Source organism: Dipteris shenzhenensis, chromosome 31 (assembly GCF_047967505.1).
Source record: "Dipteris shenzhenensis isolate YYH24624 ecotype China chromosome 31, Dip_SZ_1.0, whole genome shotgun sequence".
In the NCBI taxonomy this organism is placed as follows: domain Eukaryota; kingdom Viridiplantae; phylum Streptophyta; class Polypodiopsida; order Gleicheniales; family Dipteridaceae; genus Dipteris; species Dipteris shenzhenensis.
Window position 1 is genome coordinate 8,204,982 of NC_141626.1, and position 11,868 is coordinate 8,216,849.

The following is an 11,868-nucleotide window of genomic DNA, read 5'->3' on the forward strand; positions in this document are numbered from 1 at the left end:
CAAATCATTTGGGAGCACACTCCAATTGGTGTTTGAATCCTCCCAAAGAATGATGGTTCAACAACTCCACGTCGATTTTCACGATCCTTTATATTGACAAGCTTGTTACATTTTCCTCCTTGTCCAAGCCAAGCCTGGTGGCTTGTTACAGGAACTCTTCCCAATGCCCAATTTGCATCATGCACTTCATATTCTTGCACACTCTTGGAATCATCATCCTCAAAACTCTCTGTTGCAAATTTAGTACTAGATTTGGGAGACATGGAGGATCTTTTCTTATTTGCATAACTGTACTTAGGGCAGTGACTATCATCCTCACATATATTTGAAGGCATTGACTTTGTCCTTTTCCTTCGCACAGTCTTGTCATCTCCATCATTAAAACATACTTCAAATGCAGCACCCATTTCCTTTGCAACACTACTTGTTAGATCAACAACTGTTTTGACACTAATGTCAATCTGATATTTTGAAGATCTTTTTTTAAGGTGTCTAGACTCGGCCCACTTCCGATGAATTGGCCCTTCAAAAAAGATGTGTATCTAGAACTTTATAGAATTACATTTGAGAGTTCACTGATAGAAGCATTGTAGAGACCAACATATTTGGCATGGTTCAATCGAGCCCTCCAACTACCATGAATAGACTCGGCTAGATTTGTTCGAGGTATCAAGTACTTCTCATTATTTAACATACTCTCCAAACCAAGCATTGTAGAGATATCGTAATGGCAAAATTACATTATTAACATGATTTAAAAAAATTCAAGAGAAATACAAAACCAACCTCTATAATGTATTGGCCCCAATGGGAAATCCTGGCATGCCACCATGCAAACCAATTTGTCATGGATGTCTTTTGAATTAGAACTAACTTATTCATTGTACTCATTCATTTCTTTGGAATATATTTCAGCCACTATACAAGCAAGATTATGAGGCAAAGCTAAAGAAACTTCAATCAAATTTGAGTGTTGCTGATATGGAGAAAGCACTTAAAAGTATTCGAAAGGATGTGAATCTCAAGTATGGTCGAAAAATGACTAAGGTATGGTTTATTTAATGATTCTTAACATAAAGTTGATTTTTTGAAGTCTTCAAGTGTTTTTTGAGATCAAGAAAGAACTCATAATATTAAAAAATGATGTGAATATGATTTTTGTTTAGAAAATGATCAAGGTATGGGATATGCATGTATTGTATGATTAGAAAATACAGTTGAGTGTGACGATTGCATGTATTGTTTATATGTAGATTCTGTCTATTGTCAAACCAACAAATGGTGAAGATTGGTCTAATATCTTGTGGAGCCTCCCATTTGATGATAAATCATCAATTGTCACATTGGAAAAGTTGTATAACATCTCCATTGCAAAAGTTTAAAAGGAAACACAACTAGCAACCCTCAGAATCTTAGGGTCAGATTCAAATTTGAGAATAAGTTATGGAATGCCAAAAGCTGATAGAGAATTCATAAAGTGGATGGCGAAAGAGGCATGGATGGATCAGTTGCTTTGTGAATCTGAGAGGCTGCTCTCTTAGGTCTTGGTTGCTAGTCAACAAGCTAGCTTTGTGCTTCCTAAAGATCCTACGTTAAGATAGTATTTTGGGGAAATACAAGCAATGACTTGAACTTTATGAAGCTCTAAAGGATTCAATGACTGTTACTACAGCTGCAACAAGACAAATGGAGATGACGAGGGCATCTCAATGATTGGTATCTAGGTAAGCAATACATGTTTTTTCCTTTTTAATTAAAAATCCATCCTTAAGTATTTTGCTTGTGTACTAAGACTCTTATTGTATGCAGATTCTCGCAATCCTTAAACTGTTAGTAAGATTGAAAAATTATTGTCCATATGTCGAGTATGGAAAAAAATTCAGGACTTAAAATTCTGCATGTACTCTCCAAATATGATAGAAAAAGAAGAGAAGCAAGTGCTCTCTGAATGGGAGAGAAAGAACTGCTTGTGGTGGCTCAATATGAAAAAAGGATATTGCGTCGAGGAGGAGGTAGAGCTGTACACACAACATAAAAAGGGAGAGGTGGGTTCATCAAGCTCAAATTCAGTCCATGAGGATGATGCAGTCATTGAGGTTCAAAAAACACTTGAGAAGATAAGGATTCAAGTATGGAACTAAAGAAGAGTGGTAGGCTACCAAAAAATCCTGGTACTAATAATAGTAGTAAGTTCTCTTGATCTTTTTTTAAGCTGTTATTTGTTTGTGTAAGATGTGTTGTTATCACTTTGTCTTTACATATGTGGTGTGAATACCAATGTGCAAGTATTGCAGTTTACACCTATTTTGAAAGGATGTAAATGGAAATATAAGTCTATCTGCTTTTTGTACATTCCATTGACCTCTCTAACTTTGATTGAGAGTGGCACATGTGATGCTTCACATTACAAGGTTTGGTGCTATGATTATGTCGAGTTTGGGAAGCAATCGTCTGTCTCAAACTTCACACAAGCCTATACAGACATGAAGGAATACTTTGTGGGTCTTGGAGGTGAAAGAAAAACAAGAAATGGTAAGAGTGTTGCTTGGGCTGCAGATTTTGTCATTCTTCATCTACCTACACAGCTAGAAGCTCTTGGAGTAGAGGATTCTACATCTCTATCTTGGAATTTATTAACAAAGGACCATGTACGCTACTCCTTGCTCTAGTAGCGGCCACAGTTGTTTCAGATTCTAGCTAGATCCTAGTTATGTATGCTCCTCATGTTCTTCATTTGATTGAGTGATATGCTAGGATTAGTAGATTGGAGTTTGCATGTCGAATGTGCATGCAATGCTTGGATGCATATTGCACAATCAAAGTTGGTGGTATTGATCATAAGATGAGACAATTGTCTTACAATGACTTGTTGAAAGAATTTATGCTCTTGTATAATGGAATGGCTTGAACTAAGCATAAGTCTTATTCTTTTCTTGTCTTTAGGTGCATGTTGTGGTTTTATGCCTTCTTCATCGGGTTGGCATGTCTTGTGTTTTTATCTTGGAAATGCTTTCGTGGTTGGTACCAAATTGGGCATTACTTTTAGAAGTAGTTTGTTTCATCATTATTTACTAAGTAAGCATACTATGAAGCATGGAGAGAGTATTCCATGGAGAGGTGCATTGGAGAAGGCTCCATGCATGATGTTGTACTTCTTGGAGTTGTGTCCAATTTCTGGACATGTAATGGACTTAATTATTGGGACTGGTTCTATATAAAAAGCATGCACGCATTCTGGGAGAGCATGCTTATCTATTGAGAATGATCCTGACATTTGCAATTCTATATTACAACCATTTTTGGATGGACAGAAAGAAAAGGGAAATGTGTTAAGCAACTTTGGGACTCTAAATGATTCCGAAGATGTGGAAATGGTTGTTAATCTTCCAGATGACTAGTAAGTATGCTACTCTCTTGTTTTATCTTTTTAAACCTATTTGTTAGAGAATATTATCATCAATGAGGCATTAATATTGATTGATCTATTTTAGCTTTTTGCCTTCTTATGCAAGTGCTATGGCTGAGATGATGTGTAATGACATTGCATTCAATGCTCCCATTAAAGAGAGGAGGCATCATCGCAATATCTATGTGGATGACATCAATAAAGAAGGTTGAGTCTAGTGATTTGACAGGAGTTTTTCCCTTCGAGCAATTGATTTTTTTTGTGATGCCCTAGTACTAAACATGCATGACTTTTGTTGTGTCTTGCACCTATTTCATTTGCTAGAGATGTAGTAATCATTTTGAAGAACTATGTAGTACATCATGTGAGTACCCATGAGTATTAATCTCAATATCACATATTCAAGCATGTTGGTTTCATAAAACTTTTTCTATTTGCTAGAGATGTGACAATCATGTCATATCTTAGTTAAGGTTTGCATGTCAAAACTATGAGTTGTGTACAAATGATCATCATGGTGAATTGAATCTTAAAGTATCTCCTTGATGCAACTAATAAATGTTTTGACTTAGATGCATGTAAATTTGCTCCCTAAATCCTTCACCATGTGACTTGCAATCATTTCATCGTTAAATCACTATCTATCATGATAGTATGCATGATGGATAATGTAGGTGGAGGGTGTCGAAATGGAGTAGACATGAAAAGTAGTTTTGTAAATAAAGGGATCTTATAAACCCTAAATGCTATTGGAAAGAAATGTAATTAAATGTATATAGCATCTTTGTGGGGTAGTTTTATGACTAAAGGGTATGATGTTAGCGGCATCTTTGTGGTATAGTATCTTTGTGGGGTAGTTTTATGACTAAAGGGTGTGTGATGTTATGATAAAATTGTCTACGAAATCACAATATAGACCATGCTAAAAAAAATATGGTCAGACCAAGACGCTTAGAGAAAAGACGTACTCGGATCAGAGAATCCCACATTGTTTGACTATTCTAAAGGATCTCTCTATATAAGAAGCCTATCTCAACACATTGGAATAGATTGAGTGTTGTCTACCTTATGTCTCTCTCATGGTGCTTCAATCCTCCTTGATCATCTTGCTCTTCATGCATTAGACTAGGCTAGACACAATCCCCATTTTCACAGCATCCTCTCCCAAGCATCCACGTCCCCTACCAGGTGTACGCATTGACTAGGTTTAGGCCAACTCTAGGCCTTGATGTCCCAAGTAGCCCATCCCCATGGGATTTCCAAATATGAGCCCATGGTTCATATATATACTCACCAAAGGGTATTCCTAACTTAAGCGTACACTAGGTGTAGTATAAAGTTAACCTTAGAATTAACTAACTCTAAAGGACCCCTTTAAATGGGTCATGCGCTAAGACCTAATTTGGGCATGCCCCACCTTGGGCATGTTGCCATATATAACTAGAACACTGATCGTGCTCATACGGGCCTTTTAAAGAAAGGAAGAGATCATATATCTTTGTAAGGCTAGAATATATCCAATCGTATAAATTTACATTTTTTATTGTTCTGAAGTCCCAAATTCTACAAAGAAAATGTAAGAGAAAACGAAGGAGAAGAAAAATGAGGTAACAAATTTTTTTGAAAAACAAAAGGGAGACATACTTAGCAAGCAAAGCAACACTTATGCCATCATCAATGCCCAATCATAAGCAGCGATACTCGGTTTCTAAAGACCCGCGGAGTCTCTTGGACAAACAAGTGCTTGCTAAAATACTTCAAATAAACAAAAGAGAAATAAAAGAAGAAATAAAGAAGAAAGGATGAAGGTGACTAAGCAAAAATAAATAAATAAATCAAGAAATAAAATCGACCAAAAAACATGAATAAAATCTCTCTCTCTCTCTCTCTCTCTCTCTCTCTCTCTCTCATGTAGGAAGGAAAGAAAGAATTTACATAATGAATATATTAATTAAAACATTAAAAACTAAATGAACGTCTTATACTAATTGTACCTCTTCCTACAAAGATGTAAAATTGCATTCCTAACTTAGAAAGGAAGAGATCAAATTAGAATTCTGTGAAACTAATCAAGTTCACTTGTCCAATGCGACTCTAGGCATCTACTACAACCTAAGCAACTCCCTTCTATAACATATTTCAAAGTCAAAGTCTTGCATCACTCTAACCATCTTACCTTCTGACCACCCAAGCCAAAAGAATTATAGAACACTTGAGGGATGTATTATCTACACACACCAATTTTTGTTGTGCCTTCTTTTTTTTGGGTACCACCACTTCTTCAATGCATGGTTCACAGCATAAAGCTCTTTCTCATGCTCACCTGTGCCCTAGTTAGCTTTTAACTGACACAAACTATAGGTTGCATATCCTAGAATAAGGTTGTCCCATTGGCATATCGCTCTTATACAACAAAATGTTTACTAGGATCCACAATATGTAACATAGGCACAGTGCTTACGACATGCTTCAAATCCTTGAAACACGAATCAAGTTCATTCATCCATATAATGAGTCGGTTCCAAACCTTCTCGTATAGAACCCCTTTTTTTGCCCCTTCAAAAGGTTAGAGAAAGGCAACGCCAAGCGTGCATAGTCACCAAAGAATGTCAAGAAAAATTGTGTGAAGCTTTAAGACAACTATACTTCCGTGATAGTATGTAAAATTGACCACTCGCTGACATCCCATATCCTTTCTAGCCTCCATCCAGTTTCTTTTTCAAAGTGGTTTTATGCTTAATGAAGTGGTTGAAGGATAGGTGCTTCTCACTCTCATCTAAACTTCCACTGTACACGAGTATGTCATCTAAGAAGACAATCACAAACTTTTTCCAAATAGGGATGAAAGATATCATTCATCATTTGCTAGAAAATGGTGATTGCAAATGGGTTCATAATGCCCATATTGTGTACATAAACTTGTCTTAAGGACATCTTCTATCTTATGGTCCCCCATTTGTAGATCAATCTTAGCAAAATATTTCACACCATGCAAATGATCTATGAGGTCTTCCATCCTAGCTAAGGATATTTTTTCTTAACAATAACTTAGTTAAGGCTTTATAGTTCACGCATAAGCGTATACCTAGATGAGTCGAAGAACATGCCCAAACTCATCCTCTAAAGACACAACATAGTGCAATTTCAATCTCATGATAGTCACGTATAAGATTGAAAACCATAAACTCCATCACGCATAGCAAGGACTAGCTACTATGACATCCCTATTGACGTCATCAGCGCCCAACAGTGGGTGTAGACCATAGTATGAACATATGCTCTCACACATACAAATCCACACCCACACATACCTGAGCATCCATTTACAGAGTCTTCGTACTGAGTTTCTGTGGGCACTTTAGAGGTGAAGAGCAGGCTCATCCATAAGAAAGGCTAGCACTAAAGGAGAAGGCTAATGAAAAAGGTAGGTTTTATCCTCTTTATCAACCAGCTCTGAGGGACTTCCCTATACCGTCTCATCAATTGTGAATGCACATCAGATTTCTGGTCCATCATAGCAAACTGACTACGCTGAAGGATTTCCCTGTCAAACAGAAGATATTTCTTGTTTAATTAGATGCTGAGAAATGATTTTGAAGGTAACAGGAAATTCCCACCATTCAGTTTGTAGGCAAGGCACTTACAGACTTACTCATGCAAATATGTCCCATCAGAATATGTTCACTGAGTTGTCGGGCAACGTCGTCCTCCTATTTCACACTCATCCGATAAGGTGCTAAAAATATCAGTTAAACTCCTCGAAGCAACTAAATCCTATGGTCTATCCCTCGTGTGGAGATAAACAGTAAGGAAGCTTACTGTTTAATTAGATGCTGAGAAATGATTTTGAAGGTAACAGGAAATTCCCACCATTCAGTTTGTAGGCAAGGCACTTACAGACTTACTCATGCAAATATGTCCCATCAGAATATGTTCACTGAGTTGTCGGGCAACGTCGTCCTCCTATTTCACACTCATCCGATAAGGTGCTGAAAATATCAGTTAAACTCCTCGAAGCAACTAAATCCTATGGTCTATCCCTCGTGTGGAGATAAACAGTAAGGAAGCTTGGATGGATTACGACTAAAGATTCAATCAAAAGATGCAAGAGGAGCTTTGCCTCTTTTGAATCCTCTAAAGGAAAAGATAATTCAAGAGTTGGCCCCTTAGTCAACACTGCGCTTGAAATTCCATTAGTGTGTATGTGTGAAATCGAAGCCATAGCAATGGGCAATCCACCCTGGCTTCAATCCACAACCCTACTAGTTGACCACATTTCAAATCCACCTTCATGGTGTTAGCTCATGCAAATCGTGTTTGGTCTATGAAGAAGGTATTCTTTTAGAGGATTCTCCTCAGGGTTCTTCCATTTGTACAGATATTGGCTCACCGTCACATCGCTCCTGCTGTTTGTCACTGATGTCTATTTTTGCAGGAATCTATGCCTATTTGTTTTGGCATTGCCCTAATTCTCATGATTTCTTGTTTACGGTTCAGCAACGACTTACGTCTCGTTTTCCTATAGCTACTTTTGTTCTAGATCTTCGGTGTTCATCGTGTCAAGCAGGGATTTGATCTTTTCTTTCATTGGGTTCATTATTGGGCATTATGGACTCTATGTAAGGACCATAATCATAGAGTCTTTGTTGACCCTTCCCTGTCCAAGTATCATTTCTTCCATGTTTCCCTACAACAATCATTCTTTGATTGCCTGCATTCACAAGATGTAGATTATCCTGCCCTTTTGTCCTATAATGAGATCGTTTGATGTTGTCATTACTTGTCCCCTCTTTTTTGGGGGACAATTTTACAGTTTATTGTAATATAAGACAAATGGATTTCACCAAAAAAGCATGTCTCTCACTCTGGGAATGTTTTGTATCTACCACCAAGAAATGACTGCACAATCTCGCCTGTGTCAGTCCACCCAACTCTGTCCTGGCTTATCCAATGCTTGGGACCTCATTTCCTCGATGACCATCTCTTCATCCTGCATGTGAGCATCTGCGTATATGTTAGACATCAGGACATAAGATGCAGCAGCCTTTTCATCCAATTGTATTGCATGTTCAAAGGCCACTCTTCCAAGCTCCACCTTACCCCACTTTCGACAAGAACCCAAAATTGTATGCCACACGGCAAGATTAGGTTGGAAAGGCATCTTCTTCACTATCGCTATTGCCTTGTCTAACTGGCCTGCACGGCCAAGGAGATCAACCATGCCAATGTGGTGTTCAATACTTGGAGTGATGCCATAGTCTTTGCTCATGGCCTCAAAGTACTTCTGGAACTTATTGACTAGACCCGTGTGACTGCACACAGTAAGGACAATAGAAAACGTGACCCCATTTGGCGTTATCCCTTCTCCTCTCATCCTCTCAAACATATGGAAAACATTGCCACTTTCTCCTTGCTGGGTATATCCCGCGATTAGTGCAGTCCACGAGACTATGTCTCGAACTGGAAGCTTGTCAAAAGCTTCCCGTGCTTCTTCAAGTGAGCCACATTTGGCATACATATCCACCAAAGTGTTGCAAACAGAAAGATGTCTCTCCAGTCCTTTTCTGGAGATCTCAGAATGTATTTCTCGGCCCTTGTCTATGGCTCCTATGCTGCCAAAAGCTTTCAAGCTGCAAACAAATGTGAGAGCATCTGGAGAGAGACCATCCAGTTTCATCTGTTCAAACCAGTTCAGCACTTCCTCACCAAGGCCTTGCTCAGCATATCCTGCCATAAGTGTATTCCATGAGACTATGTCGTGCAATGGCAGCTTGTCAAATGCTTCCTGTGCTTCTGCAAGCGAGCCACATTTGGCATACATATCCACCAAGGTATTGCCAACAATAACATCTCTTTCCAGCCCCTTTCGGGCAATATCAGCATGTATTTCTCGGCCCTTGCCTCTGGCTCCTATGCTGCCACAAGCTTTCAAGCTGCTAACAAATACGACAGCATCTAGAGAAAGACCCTCCAGTTGCATCTGTTCAAGACAGTTCAGTGCTTCCTCCCCACGGCCATGCGTAGCATATCCTGCCATGAGTGCAGTCCATGAAACTACATTTCGAGCTGGCAGCTTGTCAAACGCTTCCTCTGCTTCAGTAAGTGAGTCACATTTGGCATACATATCCACCAAAGTGTTGCATACAGAAAGATGTCTTTCCAGCCCCTTCCTGGAAATTTCAGAGTGTATTTCTCGGCCCTTGTCTATGGCTCCTATGCTGCCACAAGCTTTCAAGCTACAAACAAATGTGACAGCATTTGGGGAGATACCCTCGAGTTGCATCCATTCAAGACAGTTCACTGCCTTCTCACCGAGCCCATGCTTGGCATATCCTGCAATTAGTACATTCCACGAGACCTCATTTCGAACAGGCAGCTTCTCAAACACTTCCCGTGCTTCAGCAAGCAAGCCCCATTTGACATACATATCCACCAAGGTGCTGCCGACAACCAAATCTCTTTGCAGGCCCTTTTTGAAAATCTTGGCATGAATTTCTCGGGCCTTTTCAATGGCTCCTATGCTACCACAAGCTTTCAAGCTGCAAGCAAATGTAACAGCATTTGGAGAGAGACCCTCCAGCTGCATCTGTTCGAGACAGCTCATTGCTTCCTCACCAAGCCCATACTTGGCATATCCTGCAATTAGTACATTCCATGAAACCTCGTCTTGCACTGGCAGCTTGTCAAATGCTTCCTGTGCTTCTGCAAGCAAACCACCTTTAGCATACATATCTACCAAGGTGTTGCCAACAGAAATCTCTCTTTCCAACCCCCTTCTCGCTATTTCAGTGTGTATTTCTCGACCTCTATTGGCATCTTTCAGCCTAGCACAAGCCTTCAGTACAGCCACAAAGGTATACTCACTAGGTTGTATAGAATCCTCCTGCATCTTCTCGTAAAGGCTGAGGGCATGGTTTGGATCCCCACATTCAATATACCCCCTGATGAGGGAAGTCCAAGAATTCTCATTCCGATCAACCAACTTGTTAAAAACCTGCTGAGCATCGCACATGCTTCCAGCTTGGACCAACATTTGGACGAGGTAATTCCCAAGAGATTTATGCTCTTCCAGTCCACTTTTGCATATGTAGGCATGCAAGCGCTTGGTATACGCTAGATCTTTCTTTGTTCTGCACCTGTGCAAGACGCATGTAAGGTTCTGAATTGAAGGCAGCTGGGGCAGCCGTTCGATAGACGTGAGTGCCTCCTCTAAGCTGAGCGTTTCCCAATCACTTTTAGCAGGCAGTTTTTGTGCTTTAGATGCCGTGACCTTTACGTCAGACTTGAGGCCGGCCTTGCCAAACCCCTCGAGCGAGCTAGAGTCTTGGACCCGACCAGTGGATGCTTTGGCCTGTATCTCGAGCATGCTTTTAACCCAACATGGATTGTGCTGACCGTCTATCCATAGCAACTCTTTGGTTATCTTATGCTTGAAATCTGGGGATCTTGGTTTTATCTGTTATTGAGGTTCATAAAAGAGTCGTCAGACTAGCCAATCTACATATTTACCTGTGCATATCAGACTCGTCGCACACTTACTTTACTCTCTCGGTTGTCCCACCACTGCAAGGGATTCGTAAAGTACTCCTTCCATAAGCGCTCGGTCGCTGATCTACCTGCCAAGCACGATCACGACGAAAATCAGTTTCCAGATTAGGAAAATCGGTTTTATGACGAAAGGCGGATAAAAATTTAGAGGACAGCTATACCTGTACGCGAACATTCCTCCACGACCGCTGCACTGTCCTTGGGGGAAGCCATTGGAGAATTGGGGCATGATTGCATGCGCAGATTAGGTGCAAACCAGTCGGAGTGTGGATCTCCGCCAAGAAAAGAAGTGACAGGGCTAATGCCTGGTTTCGTTGCAGACGGATGACAGGCATCTCGGCCTCCGACTGCACACTTGTTCATCGTCATCGTCATCGTCATCGCGGGCTCTAATTGCAGCTCGAAGTCGAGCTTGGGGGAAGAAGCTATTCCCTCAACCTTCACACAACCCCATTGGTCCACTACGATCTCTCACCACGATTCGAACAATACGATGGTCCACTACGTCGTCTCCCTAGAACACAACAACGCGCCCGCCACTTACGTTCTCCGAGCACGCCTCCGGACGATCTCGTAACATACCAGATTAGCTGATCCACCGTTGAGGGTTGCTGCTGACAATGAAATGGCCAGAATTTCTTGCGTTTATTTCGGCAGAGTTTCACAATGGCTGTACGTTGTTTTGGGACGTATGTACGCTTTTGAACGATTTTTTCACGCCGCCTCCTAGGACCCTTAGCGCGAGCTTATTTCTATCTATCTATCTTATCTATCTATTCTTCTATTCTTCTATGTCTATTCTATTCTCTTAAGGAGGGAGGGGAGAGCCACGTGGCGGTGACCTGGGAGTGCTAGGTGTCGACGAGTTGGGAGGCGAGGTGCACCACGTGGCGGCGAGCTGGGAGGCGAGGTGC

The 11,868-nt window shown here is 40.5% G+C and overlaps 1 protein-coding gene across 3 annotated transcripts; it reads right to left on the reverse strand.

Moving 5' to 3' along the window:
- Positions 1 to 7,481: 7,481 nt before the first annotated feature.
- Positions 7,482 to 11,619, reverse strand: LOC147880987 (pentatricopeptide repeat-containing protein At4g13650-like). 3 transcript variants are annotated; one of them, XM_087370169.1, is made up of 4 exons: positions 11,116 to 11,619; positions 10,946 to 11,022; positions 8,507 to 10,862; positions 8,368 to 8,396 (listed from the first exon to the last, which is right to left on the reverse strand). In XM_087370169.1, the coding sequence occupies exons 1-4, from the start codon at positions 11,333 to 11,335 to the stop codon at positions 8,392 to 8,394; spliced, it is 2,658 nt and encodes an 885-aa protein (XP_087226295.1). In that variant the 5' UTR covers positions 11,336 to 11,619; the 3' UTR covers positions 8,368 to 8,391. The 3 variants fall into 3 exon arrangements, with proteins under 3 accessions (XP_087226296.1, XP_087226294.1, XP_087226295.1); XM_087370168.1 differs by having other exon boundaries at positions 7,484 to 10,862; XM_087370170.1 differs by lacking the exon at positions 11,116 to 11,619 and having other exon boundaries at positions 7,482 to 10,804; positions 10,916 to 11,017.
- Between the last annotated feature and the right edge of the window lie 249 nt (positions 11,620 to 11,868).

Bases quoted from the DNA above. Each gene is read 5' to 3' on its own strand.
- LOC147880987 (XM_087370168.1), bottom strand. From the start codon at position 11,335: ATGACGATGACGATGACGATGAACAAGTGTGCAGTCGGAGGCCGAGAT. The intron at 11,023-11,115 runs GTATAGCTGTCC...CGTGCTTGGCAG, and splicing joins GGAGGAATGTTCGCGTACAG to GTAGATCAGCGACCGAGCGC. The intron at 10,863-10,945 runs GTAAGTGTGCGA...CCTCAATAACAG, and splicing joins GGGACAACCGAGAGAGTAAA to ATAAAACCAAGATCCCCAGA.